General features: G+C 35.3%; 1 protein-coding gene across 4 annotated transcripts in view; it reads left to right on the top strand.

Annotated features, from left to right (window-relative positions):
- Positions 1-17199, top strand: part of AHI1 (Abelson helper integration site 1) — an 87814-nt gene that overhangs the window by 57379 nt on the left and 13236 nt on the right. For 3 of the 4 annotated variants that reach the window (XM_062639625.1, XM_062639623.1, XM_062639624.1), the window contains exons 20-23: positions 6467-6525; positions 12139-12204; positions 14477-14639; positions 16095-16195. In XM_062639625.1, coding sequence (XP_062495609.1) covers positions 6467-6525; positions 12139-12204; positions 14477-14639; positions 16095-16195 — 389 coding nt within the window. Of the gene's footprint in view, positions 1-6466; positions 6526-12138; positions 12205-14476; positions 14640-16094; positions 16196-17199 lie in introns of those variants that run through there. The other variant, XR_009968684.1, reaches the window with a different exon arrangement.

The following is a 17199-nucleotide window of genomic DNA, read 5'->3' as shown; positions in this document are numbered from 1 at the left end:
TTCATGTTAGTGCTGTCTGATTCTGAGGTATCTCATATGAGGATTGGAATTGGTGTTACAGCAAAGGTATCTGTCTGTGGATCTACAGGTGTGAATTCAAGCCTTGCTCCATTCCATTGCACCGGTGTTCACTTACCTCTGCTGCAAGGGCGTGCTTGGTCATTTTGGTTGGGGAATCAGAGGCAACCAGATGCAGTAACTAGAGATAACTGTGCCAGTCTTTGGATAAGAAAGATAATCTTTTTAAGCACACTAGACCAGTTGTCTGTCTCAGTTTAGGAAGACTCTGACTGACTCATGGTTTGAGATGCCAGAGTTCTCTGAATATCTGGAGTTGGGACATCTACTGGAAAAATCACGTGTTACTGTAAAAGAAGCTGCAGCAATATTGTGAAACTGCATGGTACTGAATTATGTAACTCCCTAGAGTTACTTTTCTGGGTAGCTGTTTTTAATACCAGGATTTAATAAAATAATTGGGTAAATATTGCACTTTTTTCATTGAAAGCTTATTCTTCTTTGCAGACTTTTCTGCATAGCATAGTGTTTTGAATGGCAGTCATGGCCTGATCTATTGACGTAAGTTCCCGAATTTCTTGTATTTTGTGAGTTTACAAGTCTTCATTGTGTTATTGGGGATGGGAAAGGGAAACAAAAAGAAGTTATGCTTTTCTGCCTATCAGCATAGCTCTGTTTTGGCTTAACTGGGGAGGGAAGGCTTGTTTTGTCATTGCCATCTAAATCAGTCTCATCAGTAACTGTAGGAGTGACATCTGGCAGCAGTACAACTAAGGCTTCTCTTTCACATTTTTTAAAGTTTACGTGACATGAAAACAGTGGTCATATCTGACTGGTAACATAAATTAACAGAAGTTTCTCTATAGAACTTATAGAAAGTAATACAGTAAACAGGGAGGGATTTTATTGTCCTATAGATTTTGTGTTCTTGTTTTAAGTGGGTAGATTGGAACCCCACTTAGAAAATGAGAACGACATTGAGGAGATACTTCTTTTCCAGATTCTCTGGTAAAAGAAAAGGGTGGGGAAAAGACAAGGAAAGGGCTGGTAACAGCATGGGCTCATCTGACATTGAGTAGACTTATATCAGTTCAGAATGCATTGCAAGAATATAATGGCTGTTTGTAGGAGTCCTTTGCATTCAGCAGTGATGCCATCACAGTGCTTTTGTATATAAACTTAAACATAGTATGTGAGAACCATCTATTTTGAGAATACACATTTTAAGTGGCTTGCAAGATATGCCTCTTAAGAGAATTAACCATTTCCTTTGGCATCATGTTAGGATAACTGTTTTAGAAAGAATGCTGAAAATACTGTGTTCCTTGTCTCACTTTGGACTGCTTTTCGATCTAGTTTTCTTGCTCTACCTTCATCCGACTGTGTTCTAACGTAGTTTTATGAGCTATGATATAGATTAAACTTCATTTAAACAGTTTTCAATACACTTTGGTCCTATCCATTCTCCAGTTCAATTTGGAATATGTTCAAAATAGTAGGTGTTAGGCTAAGTTATGTAGAGCAGAAGTTGAAGTCGGTTTTCACCTATAAAATTGGCTATTAGGAAAACAAAAGGTACACTTGTGTACCTTGTCTGGGTGCATCCATTCCTTTATGTGAACTCCATCTGAAAATGTTTGCACTGGGTTTTGAAAGTATTTGTGATCCTGTGTTTAAGTAAAGGAAAACAGATTCTTACCCAGTGTATAAACAATCTTTTTATTTAATGAATTCTGTTTGATCTGTTAAAGCATAATTGTTGTGAGGATAAGGCCTTTAAGGGAAGATAAATATATTTATACAATTACAAAATTACCTTCTTTCTCTTATACTTAGCTTGAAAAATTACAGTAAGAACTGAGTAATACTTCTCTGAAAGATTTCACTTTAATAAAAAACCTCAAAACTTTGCTTGGAATCCTGAAGTACAGATTATACTGCATACTACAATCCTTTCATCACGAAGGCCATACTTTTGAGTAGGTGACTGTGCTGAGAACATAATTCTGTTTACTGGGAGCAGTTTTAAAGCCACAGAAGATAAGTGGGACAAGAACTGAGCTGATATCCATATAATTCATCTCATATCTGAACTGACTTTTTTTTTTTCCCAGTGTTTGTTGTTTATTTGGGTGTATTTTAACTATGCCATGTTACCACAATATAAATTATAAGAAGGTCTGCAATAAGAAATACTGTTTCTTAGAGGAGAGAGTTTATTTTCAGATCTTTCAGGATTTGTTTGTGGGGTTTTTAGGTGTTAATAATTAGTATAAACTTGAAACTCAAAACCAGGATAATCTGGAACTGGAATAGGTAAGATTATTTTTTTCTCTCTACATGCTTTAGAGGGCTTAATCATAGAAATGTCTGAATATTATATTTTTCCAATTTTCTTAGCTATGTATTTGTTTGTTGGTGTTCTGTGATTTTTCTGAGTATTTTCCAGAATGAACTTTTCAATGATTTCATTAACTGTAGATTCCATGAGACTGGAATCCTTGGAGATTTATGATGCACAAGTACCTTTATTAATAAAAGAATTAATTTATTGATAGCATTTCACAAAGGGAGAAAAAGCTTTCTTTTGAAAAGTTAACTAAAATATAAATTTTGTAATGAATCTTCTCTCAGCCTCTATTTAGAAGAGGATTTTTTCAAATAAACATTTAATATTAGGTGACTGTAGACACTCCAGTAGGATAATAGTGGAATTATGTGGCTCCCTAGAAGGACCTAGTTTTTCCCTATTCTAGCTTTTTTGCTATTAATTTAAAACATATAATAGCTAAAGATGGTGTTACTTGAAAGAAAGTGTTCTTAATTATGTTTATATACATATTGTTGTTACATACATATTGTGTTGCATATTATTATACATAATTATGTATAGCATATATATATGTATATAACAATTATTTTGTTATATACATAACAAGTGCTACTTTGAGGCGTTGTTGCTGTTACCATATAAATTTCCATATAAGTTTAATCTGTTTGGAAATGAACTCATCTATTTCCTGTGTATTTCAGCCCAGCTATTTAGAATTTGATCACTTTAGATTAATGTGCTTACCTAGAGCAGAGAAAGCAGGCAGTAAAATTTGGAACTTGGTAGTACAGACGTGTTTGAAGCAGGAGGACAGCTACTTGATTTCTGTCTTCTTTTCTCTTTAGTTGTAATCATACTGACAGGATATATTGCCTGAAGTGACCCAGGGGAACTAAGGATAGACTTTCAGTTCACTGTTCAAATTGTACAGGAAACTAATAGAGTTTCAGACTCCCTCTCAAGGCAGACAGCTATGCTATTTTTCAAAAGATACCAGTTCTTCAGTAGGCGTTTAGCTAAACCCTGCACATGTTTGGGCTCCTAAGAGAATTGTAGCAGGAGGACTATGTGGACCATAAAAAGAGCTGTACTGCTTTTAAATTGTGTCCATGTGAACATTCTGATCATTTGAGAAAAAGCAACAGCATCTCTATTTGAGACATCTTAACATCACATTTAGACAATAGCAGCGGGTTCTTCTAGAAAGAAATTATCCTTCTCATGTGAAATGAAGAATCAATGCAGAGTAATAGGAGATACAGTAAAATGCTAATCCTTTCATAGGGAATATTAGCTTCTTAAGGTGTACAGGGTTTTATGAAGGTGAAGACAGCAAATGCTGTTAAAGAAGATTGTTGGAGAGTTCAAGTAAACCTGAATGAACAAAAATGCTGCTTCACTAGTGATTCTGAAGCATCTTTAAGATAAGACAGATAAACCTGGGTGTTGTTCCTTTTAGGTTGGACCTTAGCTCAGGCTAAATGAGAGTCCCCACAGGTCACGGTGTCCTACATTTTTGAATGAAGTGGAAACGTCCTTCTGTAATCCTGACCTCAGTTTCACTACCTCACTTTAATAGCTGAAAAGTTTGCACAGGCTGGATCAGAGAGAACCTAAGCAGGCACTGCTGAGGCTGTTAGTCACACCTGCTCAGTGACAATTACATGCTTCATCAAGCATGGAACCCTGTCAAACTAATAGTGTGTAAAATTGCTTTAAAAATCTACTGCATCATTTGAGAAAGAAGGGATGGGTATTCCCTTGCTTGCTGAATGGACCTTGTTTTGTGAATGAGGAATATTTGAAGAGGTTTTGTTGTGTTTTGTGTTGGTTTTTTTTTTTGGTTTGTTCTTTTGCTTTGGGGTTTTTTTTTAATATGACAACTCTAAATTAGGAGCTACTAAACAAAGGCTTAGTAACTGAAAACTACTAACAGATAACACTAAAGACTAGTTTGAGGTAACCAATAGGCATGCTTAATATTACTAAATAGCACTGGCTCTGTGGAGCACAGAATATTTGAACCCAAGTGTAATGTGGTCTGTTTAGTCATTACACCTCAAGCGAAGTAATAAGAATTTCGTGTTTGTTTTGGAAGGCTCTAGCCATGGAAAGTGCTAAGTTAGAACCAGTGCCAGTGCTAGAATTCAGTACAACAACTCCTTGTGTCTTTGAGCTACACATCTGTCTCTCCTATGCTTGCCGCAGAACAGGTCCGCACTGCCCTTTATTGAGGCTTAATTAGGGATATCAGTCTGAGCATAAAGTTTTCACCTGGCAAGCAGCTATATGTAGAGACTGCACAGAAGTACTCATACAAAAACATACAGTCCCGAAGTACTCGGAGGAAATGCATCTTTTCCTTAGAACAAAAGCATCAGTGATATTACTGATAAAAATACGGGTTAATATTTATTTTAATGAAAGTTTGAAAATTTTTCCAAACAAGCAATTGTTTTAATAATTTATTTTATATAGGTTTTGTCTTAGAATGGGTTTGTGTGAACTGGCACAACACTACAATGCTCACATTGAAAATCCTATGGTAGAATATTAAGCTGTCTAAAGAAGAAAGTATTTTATTACACATACATCTTATTGGTCTTGAGTTTGGGATTTATTTATCAAGAAATTAATATCGCACTTGTGTACAATAGTATATCCATATGTAGTAGTATCTCTGAGGCGGCTTGCTTTGGAACTCTGTGAGTATGTAGATAACAATATTAAGAGGAATAATATGCCCACTGGTTTTTTGTGTTAGTGCTGAATAAATATTTTAGCAACTAGCTTATTTGTAAAAAGGTTAGCTTCAGGTCTGCCTGACTAGGGGTTGAATTCAGAACTTGTTTCTATTCTCATCTCTTCTTAAAAGAGATGGAAAAAAGTAATAAAAATCTAAGTAAGCCTTTCAGAATGAAGCATTTCAGAATATATACAAGCTTTTTTGAAATTAAGATTGTAAAATTTTTAATTCATACACAAAATTGAAGAATCAGTTATTACAGGATTTCTAACAAGTATGAAATTATTTGCGTGCAGAAGAACTGCAGGAGCATGGTTTAACTATAATTACTTGAGCTTGCAGCTTTTTTATTTAGAATTGTCTAAATTATCTCAATGATTAAACATTTTTGAGTAAACCTCCTGTGAAAGTCAAAACCACTAGGTTTTAGAAAATATACTAGAGATGGAGGTGTGCAAGCTTCCTTGTGGAGCTGTGCCAGGACATTAGAAGTCTGAATCTGAAAAGTCCTCTTTATTCAGATACTGGATTCCTCAAGAGTAGGTTTTTTGAGTGGCAAATAAAAGAGTTTTCAGAACTTCTTCCTCTTTGAAAACAAAACTTGTTTCAAATCTAGTGTCTCACAGAGAAAATCCGGTGGGCTTAACTATGTGTTGTCTGGCATCTCTAAACTTGAGAAACCATTCTCCAACAAAGCGGTAGCATTTTTCACTGTCATGTTCAACAGTTTTCAGATTTTTGTATCTTTTCTTTTTAAGATGTTTTCTTAAGTATACAGCTGGGGAGACCAATAACAAAAAGATAAATCCATAGATGATGAAAGGATTTTCCTGAGCTTAGTAGTTAACATAATAGTTTGAAAAGAAAAGAATTTACAAGTACTTGTTGAAGTGCACTATGTAGAGAGTGAATAAAATAAACAGCAAGATGTGTTGTGATAGGAACTCAGTGATCAAAGAGAGCTACTGAATAGACATAGTTATTCTTTCAGATAAAATAAGGAAGTAATTCCTTTGAGAGTTTTTGTTGGAAAACTTTGTATGCATTACTCAGAAATTCAATGAAGAGAAAAGCAATACAGCCTAGATAATAGTGTCAGCTTTGAGCACAAGGTGGCATGTGGACATAGCTTCAGCTATTTCTCCAAATCATTTGAATGGAAATATTGGATTAGTTAACCTTGTGTCAGGTTAAATAAACCCTCCAACTGTTCCTGATTGAAGGTTGCATAGTTGTAACTGAAAGATGCTGCTGCTTTTCATTACAATTTCGTCAAACATGTCCTGCTAACATAATGATTTTAAAATAAAATGGTTTATTCGATGGAAAAGGATAACAAGCAGAAAATTCACAGCCTTTTCTTTTCACAGGGTGTTTCAGCCCAGTAGGAAATCCTCTTAGCCGAACACTATTGGGTAGACTACAGACGGTAAGGAATTCTATCTTTGCATTTTTTTTAAATTGATGTTTAACTATAAAATATCATTATTCGCAAGTTCTCACTGCAGAGAGGAGGGGTTTTTTTATCCTGCCTTTATTCACAAAAGAGATATCTTCAAGAAAATTGTCTACATGGGCAAATAAGCTTTTGCTGCAGCAAGCTGGTAGTGAAATCACATATCTGCAAATTTAAAACTTTATATTTTTTCATTATTTAGTTTTTGTTGTTTAGAAATAAATAAGCTAAAACCACAGTACTGTGGTTTTGATTATAAGTAAGAATACCAGCATTGATAAGTAGGGAGAGAAAGCTGGGACAATAACCTGAAGTTGAATCCTATTTGAAGCACCATGTTTCCATTGTTTACTCATTCCTCACCTTTTTATAACAGGTGAAATCAGAGATATCTTGTATTTAATTGCTTATCTGTTAAATATTGATTGAAAACTTATAGGAATTATATTTGTTCCTTTCTTTATTTTCTGGTTTCCTGATCACCATAATAAAAATCCAACAAAATTTGTAAATGCCATTAATTCCAACTATACACTTCCTAAAACTGAATTAAACACAAATCATGTGGAGAGACTAGTGACAGAAGAACAATTAACTCTGAATACTGATCATATGTGTGCCTCTATAAAGCTGGATTTGTACTGGAGATGTTAATCCTCCTGCACCCATGGACAGAATGTCATGCTTTAATATTATGTCTTAATTGCTAGCTATTGGTAATTTTTCAGAGAAATGTCAGAAATTAAGGTAAACTAATTTGGGTCATTTATAGCTGTTTAACAATTTGGATTTGGGGTTTTGGTTTGGGTTTGCTTAGGGTTTTTTTTGGGCCTATCTTATTTAACAGAATTTATTAATAGAATTCTGGAAGGCTGGTAAGATACATAGGATCCCCCAAGAAATTTTGAAATTAGGGTTGTACATTGCTGTTTCGTTAGGAGCTAAAGGGTTCTTGTTTTCATATTTTCAATTTTTTAGCCGTCAGTATCTAATTTTTAGGAAAATGTATAAATTGTTCAATCAGTATTTGTGTTCTCCATCACAGCAAGCTCAATAGATGTTTACAGGATCAACTGTTTTGGAAAATACTAAGTAGCAGCTAATTTATAATATTATTTTTTTTCTGAGAGAGTTAAATTAACGTTTTGAATACTTTTGTTACTTTTTCTGTTTTAAATGCAGTAATATATATAAGTCCAGGTAAACTGAGTAGTTTATATCAAGAAAATAGCATATTTACAAATGTCAAAAATAATTGAAGAGGTTTTGAATAATTTGAGGAGCTGGAATATTTCACATGCTTCTGAATTGATCTTTTTTCCTTTTTTTTTTCTTTACTTTCTGGGAGGGTTTTTTTGAGGGGGGAAGGAAGGGGTGTTGGTTTGTGGTTTTTTTTTTGGAGGGGGGTGTTGGTGGTGGGAGGGGGTTATCCCTGTAGGCTTTACTGCAGCAGCTGTGTTTGCAATTCTGTTTTCTGTTTGTATATTGCAGGTTTCAATAAAATGCAGCCTGGCACAGTTTTGGGTTTGTTTTGTTTTGTTTTTTTCCTCTAGGCAGATTATAGATTCCCATACTTATTAAATATTGAAGGGCTGTAATCAAATAAGGATTGTAATCATCTAAAGCCTAAGGAAGTAACTTTACAGTGTCTACAGACAGATTAATTAAGGCCCAGGAAGAATACATTATTCTTAGCAGTAAATACTTTTAGAATAATTCTAATTTAACTATTTATATGATCCTTGTACTTCTGTTTCCCACAGACTAAATTTGTACAGTTAGGTGTCCTGAACTAGGAGAGTGTTGACAATTTATTAGACCAGAGAACAAGAACAGAAATATGACAGTGCTAACAATATTCAGTTATATTATGCTACATCTCAGCTTCTTTAGCATGTCATTAATAACTTCAATTACTGGGGTAAAGAGATTGTATGGTATCCTTAGGAAAGGAGAGGATTAAGAAAATTTCTAACCCTTGGGTTCATAAGAAAAAAACAAAAACAATAGAACAACTTTAAAAGCTCAGATTGATTCTATACAATTTTTAAATGTTTTATATATTATCTTGCTTTTAAGCCAGTTGTGGGGGTTTTTTGAGCAGTATAAATTAATGTCTTATCTCCTTTAAAAAACAAATGAAAAGGAAACAGAACCTAGACTATTACACACTGAGACACAGATTTACTGAACAGACGAGAAGTTTTAACACTCATTCCCTGTTTTACAGTTTAGTGTTTGCACAAGTAATGCTCCCAGTTTCTCTTCCATTGTGGCAGATAGCAGGTATAGGGAGGTGAAGTGGAGAGAAGCAGTGATACTGTGCAGCATCCAAGAAATTGCAGTTGTTGTTCATGTCCCTGAGTCTGTCACTCTAATGGGAAAACAAGGGAGGGTGGCTTTGGGCCTGTGTGCACACACATGGGGTTCACTCGGGTAGTCCAATGACTGCCTAAAATTGATCTTAGAAAAGGTTATTTTCCAAGTGTAGTTATTAAGAGTCGATGACTAATTAGAAGTGGGACTTAGTCTCTATGTTTATTCTGTTACAAGGAAGAGTGTGTTTACATATGAGGAAGCAGCATATGAAACCATCAGTATTACATTTTTCCATATTTTTTTCTTTAAACTTTGGTATTGTGGTGTTTCAAATGTTATTTGTTCAGTAGTAGAAATGAAACGCTGATTTTAATTTTTTTACAGGAATGGCAGTAATAACATATCACTTGTTCTTACTCAGTGCTGCTTCTCCGTAAGAGAATAAATACTATCTAATGACCAGATGCTGTTGACCACTATACATCTGCATGAATAAAAGCAAAACCTCCATTACCACAATCACTGAAGCTTCCCAATTAAAAAGAAGCCATAAACATTTTAATTGGCAGAAATTGGTGACACTTCCTACAGCAACTTACTTATGAGTTTATCTGCAATGCTCTCTTACCTGCAGTGCTCTCTTTTGTGTGACTGTCTTAAAACATTTTTTGTTTGGTTTTGTGTTAGAAATGTCAAGGCTATGTAAGTGGGTTACTTGTTGGATAACCAGCATCATACTCCATGGTCTAGAACTCTGCATCAGTTGTTGGATCTATTTATCTTCTTCTGTGGATGTTCCTTTATTCAACCAAAATCAGAGTGACACAACGGGCTTTTTCAGCAAATATTTTGTTCCTGTTTATCACAGATTGTCTGCCTTCCAAAAAGCCCAGTTCCTCAGAACTTAACTGTAGCCCCACAACAGAAAAAGATTAACTAGTTTCCATCTTGCATTAAAAAAAAAAAAAAAAAAAAAAAGGAAAAAGGAATTGTTAACACTGTATTAAGCGCCATGTATTCATACGCTTCAGTATGTCTGTTACTTTTTTGGAATCCTGAAAATGTGGCTTAATCCTAGAGTCACAGAATGGTTTGGGTTAGAAGGGAATTTAAAGAACATCTAGTTACAAATCCTCTGCGATGGGACAGGGACACCTTCCACTAGACCAGGTTGCTCAAAGCTCCTTCCAACCTGGCCTTGAACAGTGCCAGGGATGGGACATCCACAGCTTCTCTGGGCAATCTGTTCCATTGCCTCACCACCCTCACAATGCAAAAAAAAAAAGATGTTTCTAAACTGAAAGGCCAATAGTTTTTGCTGTTACTTGTAGTGTAGCTGGTGGTTGCACTATTTGAGAAATGGCATGGCATGCCAGAGGCAACTCTGCTGTCTTGCAATAGCTATGTTTGTGGTAGACAGCTGTGGCAATTCCCGTGTCCCGCTGGAGGCAGGGTGTGTGTGCAGCCTGTGAGGTACTCAGAGTATCACTCCAAGAGCAAACTCCTTGTTGTTGCCTTAAAAGTTTAACGCAGTATCTGAGAACATTCAGCATAGTCTCAGGATGACTCATGGATTTTAGCTTATTTCCAAACAGCTTGCTTTCTTCAGGCTCTTCTTGGTTGAGTGTTTGAGAGTGCGTAAATACTTTATTGAAAAGAGAGACAGATTGAGACACAATAATGGAGCAATATGAGTACCTGAACTAGTTACCTAAATAATACTGCTAATAATTCTGATGAATCATTTTGAGCAACAGGAGGCACTCCCATCCCACAGGCTAAGCCCATTGCTTGCACAGTTCTCTTAACCTTGAGAACTGAAAATGAGAATTAGCTAAAACTTGTAAGGCAGTACTAGCTACCAGTAGACCACTGAGCAAGCCACATACTCTGTACTGCAGCTCCACCGGTCTTTGTTCAAAATTTGTTTAGCAAATCAGGCAGTTACACTTTTCCCCTACCCCTCTGTGTATATACGTAATTACTCAGAACTCTTTAGGTGGTAGGCTTGGATGTTCTGGTAGATGTTAAGAACTCAGTGTGACTGTTTGCTTTTATACTGTGTCCATCTGTATGTACTCCGTGTGTCTGTAACTACTGTGGCAATACCAAAACAATTTGGAGAGTGGATGGAACCTCTGTGTTCAGTCAGTTATTTCTTTCCCATATGGGATAAGCCTAGCTAAGTTAGGAAAAAAACACTGAGGGCAAGAATCTCTTTTCTAGTGAATGCCATTTGTTTTGCTGAGGATTGCAGTAATAATGGTCCTTGGATCACCCTAATAAAAAAAAAAAAAGGAGCAATACATTTTAGACATATGTTTCTAAAAAAGCAAGGGAAGGGCAGTGTATGCAAAAAAAAAACAGTTAAAGGCGGGACTGTAAAATATAAAAAAGGTGAAGTATATTGGGTAGAAATTCTGATATTTAAATGCTGTTAATAATGTGCAGATTGCTATGGGTGGAAATGTTGTTTACTTCACAAAGCTCACATTTGATTCTTGTCTGCTAAAATGTTTTAACTGCTATGTAATATTTCTATTCTGTATTGTAGTTTGTGTCCTTTGATGCACACAAAATCTAGAGGAAAGTGGTTTCCCCTTTGTGAAAATAGGCCATTGAAAAGTTAAATAACACAAGAAAAGGACTTCCATCTCTTCATTTGTTCTAATTTGTTGTTCCTCTGACAATTTTCATAATTTTTCTGGTTTCAGTGTTCTTTCAACTGAATAAGTCTATTATTTGAGAGAAATCCGATTTTGTAGATATAAGCACATTGAAATTATTGCATTATATACCTGCTGTTCCTTTGACTTTTTTTGGAAGTCTGAAGAGTAAGTGGTAAAGATAGACCAATTAGAATTAAATTAAAAGCCTTGGTTATTAAAGCCAACCTGAAATTCTCCATTTTATGAAAGTGATAGCTTTTGCATACTGGTTCAGAGGTAAAGTTCACTGCAACAACTTCTTAAACTTCTACAGCAGTGTTTGCAATGCAAACAAGCTTAGACTGCAGTCATCAACCCCCTGCCTTCCCCCATGTTGTTTTTAGTGTAGTGTACATACTTGAAAAATTTAGTATCTTTTTCTAAATATCTACGTAACCAATATTGCTGTGTTGCTTAATATCATGTCTGCTTTTTCTCTTTAAAAAAGACATTTTATTAGTGATAATTTTTATTGGTTTACAGTAGACATGAAAATACTCAAAATTATAGTTAATCAAAATGCTTCATATTAAAGTTTCTAAATAATTTCTTCCTCTAGAATGATGAATGCCTGACTGCACTGGGTATGAGAGGAGGTCGTAGTTGCCCACTCGGGCAAGAGACAGTAAGTATTATGTAATTTTTTTGCAGTATCTTCTATACCTCTTGCACTCTCTCTGTGCATTTTGAAAGCACATTCTGTGTTTTGGGTTTTTTTTTTTATTTCTTTGTTCAGCATGATCCCAAGGGATTTTTGCTACCCTAGTTTTTGTAATTTTTAGAAGCATATTCATAACTGGCATAACCACGTTACTGGTTTTATGTCACTCTTGAAAAATAGTTTTGTAACAATTTGATGAATATGGGGTTTTATTTTTTGCTTGAACTTGGACCTAGACTGAACTTAACAAACGTCTGAATGTCACACCAGAATTTCCATTACTTTGGGCATTACTATGGGTGGCTTACATTCTTCTTTGATCCCAAGGTGTGTTTTTGGTATTGCATTATGGCCGTTTTCTGATCATATGTCTCCAGAGAACATAATATCTGTTTCCACATTTTGCTTAAATTGCCAGGCTTGCTAAACCAGTTGTATTACAGAATGCATGGTGGTTTATTTTTTTGTTATTTCTGGGAGACACAGTGGGACTTGATTGGTTTGAACCATTGCTGGCAGTGTTTCCATGTTACTAAACTTTTGTAATATATGCTAAAACCCCAAAACATTTACACCAGAACCATCTTACAAAGCATGCTACAAAAAAAAAAAAAATGTATGTGTTGCTCTGCCTGTCATTGTTTTTCATGCTGCCAAGTAATTAGTGTTACTTTTTGTTTTGTTTCTAACCTTAAGTGACCTCATGGTTTTGATTGTACTAATTCTAAGGAAACTGTTGTCACTTAACTGAAGTGGGCACTGTTAGAGCACCCCTTAATGGACACGATCATCCAGGCTTCCGGTTCTGTACTGTTTCTCTACGATGCTCATTAGTGTGTTTTACTTTGATTCCATTCTCTAGTTTATGTTTCTGTATTGTCAACATCACCTGTAATTACTGCGTTAGCATTCGTAATGCAGGGAGGAGAGTTATGATAAAGGATATTTCATTGTTTATCTTCTTTATGTAAGTTCAGGATTACTGAATGTGTATTAAGATGAATTTCCTATCTACTGAGAACTATGCTGATAGTAATTCTTTGATGCTGACCAGATCACAAATTACCACATAGAATTTACAATGGTAGAATAATTTCCATCTTTTCCCATTCATAACTGATTTAATCTGTTTAATCAGTGATGTGGAATTTTGAAGATACAAGTGACATTGGCTTTATTTTTACACACATAACCCACAGGCTCTTACTCAAAATAGAAACACAAATATAAAAAACAATGTACAGTTCAGCAGTCTTAGGATTTAAATGCATGCTTTGCTGTCTCCTTCAAGCCCCTCTAGCCTCCTTGTCACTCCTAACAATCCCCATTTCTGACCTCTTCACTTGCATTTTTGTAGAGGAATCTGAGGTTCAGGCTATATGTAGGGGAGCAGTGGTCTTCATGTAAAATAGGTCATAATTTTGCTCTTGACTTATGATGAGGGAAGCGATCAATTCCATTTTTTTTTTCAGTTCATTTGGTTTTAGCCTTTTCTGCTCTGAATTCATCAGGACAGATTTTCGTAAATACATCACAGGAAATAAGTAAGAAATTACATGTAATATTTTCATATTCAGGGTAGAAATCCAGCTTGTGGTAATGTGTTCTGTGCAGGATGCATGATGCTGACCACTAGTAGTGCTTTTTTCCAGAAAAGTATAGATGCACTGTATTTAATTGAAAAATGAATTTAGTATATGAAGCAGAATATAAATGTATTTTTGGCAGTTATTTATAACACTGTATACGTAAATCCTTATTTTTAAACAAACAAAAAAAAAGTGGAGTGATTGCAATGATGTTTTTGTACTAAATTTTTCCTTCAGTAAAACTGTCATACCGTTGAAGTATTTATTCAAACACATATGCTTCATGAGTGCACAGAATGGGATCTGAAGGTGGTATAACAATTCTGAGAAAGTGAATGCATGAAGTGTTTTTTTTTCCTTTTGCTTTACAAGTAAATTGCTTATAAAACTAACAGCTGCTGTTTTGAACCTAATCTTAGTGAATTGAATGTTCTTAACCATTTCTACAATCCCACAGTCCTTTATCTTGCCTCTCCTGCTGCTTTCCCACCACCCCTGATCCCATTAGCAAAACTTGAGACAGCCTCAGCTTTTACCAAAGTGCAGCTTTGGTTTCAGCTGCTTTTCTGCAAGAGGAAGTGAATGTTGCGCTTTTTTCTCTGTGGCATGGTTGTGATAAAGCTGTGGTGCTCTTATCTCTCTTTTAGGTAGTGGCTCTTTATGACTACACAGCGCATCGATCAGATGAGCTAACCATCCATCGCAGTGACATTATCCAAGTGTTGTACAAAGATAATGATAACTGGTGGTTTGGCAGCCTAGCAAATGGACAGCAAGGCTATTTTCCAGCTAATTATGTGGCTGGTGAAAGTAAGTTTACTGCTGTCTTCCTGGTATACCAGTGTGGGTTTAACTGATGGTCCAAGATTTTACCATGCTGTACTGCTTATTGTTCTGAAGATACGAATTTATGTAGGACACAGATAGCATAATAATGACTTATTGTGATGCAGAAATTGTATAAAGCTAGCTAACCACTTAGGAAGTTGACATACCTGACTTAGCAGGGTATTGGCACTTAGTTAAGCATTCCAGTTTATATAGTTTTGGCTTAATTACCAGTCCACTGGATTGATTACTTGTCTCTTCTCTCATATAGCCACCTGGTACATGCCTTACTTTGCAATTTTTTTAGGACACGTCAAAGCATTTCACGGACATGTTAGGTTTTTCTTAGGCAATGTCCATTAGATCTAATCAGATACTTTTGTAAAAACTCTTGAATTTCCCCTCCTTTAATGCAGAATGCTCAGTTCCCAAATAAGTTGATTTCAGTATGCGGTTTTAAAAAAACAGTAATGGTTAAATCGCATATTTGAGCATTGAATTTGCTCCAGGTCCTTGTCATTAAGCAGTTTTGATTAAACTAAAACATAAAGAGCTAAATGAGTCTCAATAAATAATGTAGGAAGCATCCTAACTGGGTCTACTGATGTAAAGATGATCAGTGTCCTGACAGTTGTTAATATTCAGCTTATGGACATAGTGTGTGGTTGCATGCTACAAGAAATTCATTTGCCTTACTAAATTATCAAACTATCAGTTATACTGGTGTTTAGAAATCTTTTAACCCAGCATTTCTCAAGATGTCTTCCCCCATTTTCTGGTTCCTTCCTCTCTTTAAAGCGAAGTCTAGAATTTATGCCTCCTTCCTAAAAAAAAATTGTACATAAGACTGTGCTAACTTGATGATGATAATAACCAAGGTTAGCTTAACTACTGCCCTTCCCCTTTGTCATCCCCTTGCACATCCTGTTCATTTTTTCCTTCCTTTTTTCCTTGCAAAATAAGCCAGAGAGCAGTCTGTAGGAAGAGTCTTCAGCCTGTTGTTCTCAAAAACAAAATATATGAGGCAGTTATCCAACTATAAAAAAAAAAAACAAAACCCTGTTATATGATTTATTATTTCAGTTGGTGACTATTTTATTGAATCAAAAGAAATGTATATGGTACATTTGTTAAGTATCAGCTACATTGCTGTCAGTATGGACTTTGTTCTTAGTCATGCAAATGTTTAATTATTTTTATTCTATATAATTACCTATATAAATGACCTATATATTAATCACATTTAAATCTAAGCTTACTAATATAAATGAAAGTTAATGGACAAATGTTGATAAATTTTTATACAAAGTTTAGGTTCAAACATTTTTCACATCCTGTTTTTGGCTAGATCATAATGTCATGGCTGTTCACTTAAAATAAATATTGTCATAGTACTTTATGGCTCTCATAATGGTCAATTATGGATCCTGTTTTCAGAAGAATATGAAGAACAGCCTTCAGGATTAGTACCAGATTCTGCTCCTCTCCTACCTGAAGGACCAACAGAAGCAGAGGAAGATTCTGCAACACTACATAAGGTAACAATTTCAGAAGGAAGGATTCTGTAAGTAGTGGTGGAGTATGTCTTTTATGCACAAGGTGGACTTATTAATTTTCAGACCTTTTTGGAAAAGCTTCTTATTCATAGACCTCACTCCAGGTAAGCAGTTTGCTTTTCAACAGAAATCTAACATTGGTCCTGAGTGGAAACAACCGTTCTATCATGTAGCAATTAAGTAATCTGCTTACTTTTGCACTGTTGTGATGAGTGGCAGATCTCCCATTGACTCCAGAGTTTACAGTAGAATCTCTTACAGCTACCTGATGTAAACAGTGGTTGAAGAAACAACATGGATTTGTCAAAACCTGATGGTACTTTTGAGCATTTGACTGTAATTGTTGGAATATGCACTTCCCCCAGGTCCCTCAGATTTTCTGCCTGAAATTTCCTTATCAGGTTGCTTACGAAAAAGCTGTGATGTTTGTCTCTTGAGAGTTTTTCAGTCCATGTAGTAGTATCCTAATTAAAGATATACAATATGATCAAAAGCCTTATTACCAGACCAGGAGAAACGCTGCATCTAAGCATGCTTACTTGCCAATAGATGTTTCTGCTTAAAAGCTGCTGATGGTTCTCAGATGTAAATGACTGCACCCATCTTGTATGTGCTCAGGAGGATATATTATAAAGAATTCATATTTTTAAGGAGCAAGGAAGAAAAAGGCTTTTTACTTGACTAGAACTAATAATCTCTCCTCTCCCATCATATGCTTTTACTGAGTTGCATATGGCATTATGTTGTTGTTTACATATCACATACTATATTGTACCCAGAAGCATTCTTTTTTATGTGATTTTACTTAGCAGTCAGAATCCAGGGTGTACAGAAGAACAAGGAAACAGCAGCCAGGTTTTAGTTAAGAAAAAAAAATATAGGGGTTTTTATTTTATTTTATTTTTAGGGATCTTTAGAGATAATTGTGATGTGCAGAGCAGGCCAAATCATGTAGGTTGGAAAAGGCCCTTAAGATCGTCAAGTCC

This window comes from Pezoporus occidentalis, unplaced genomic scaffold (genome assembly GCF_034315485.1).
Source record: "Pezoporus occidentalis ecotype Australia unplaced genomic scaffold, CSIRO_AGI_Poc_V1 ctg61, whole genome shotgun sequence".
Lineage (NCBI taxonomy): Eukaryota > Metazoa > Chordata > Aves > Psittaciformes > Psittacidae > Pezoporus > Pezoporus occidentalis.
This window is presented reverse-complemented; position numbering and strand designations above follow the sequence as displayed.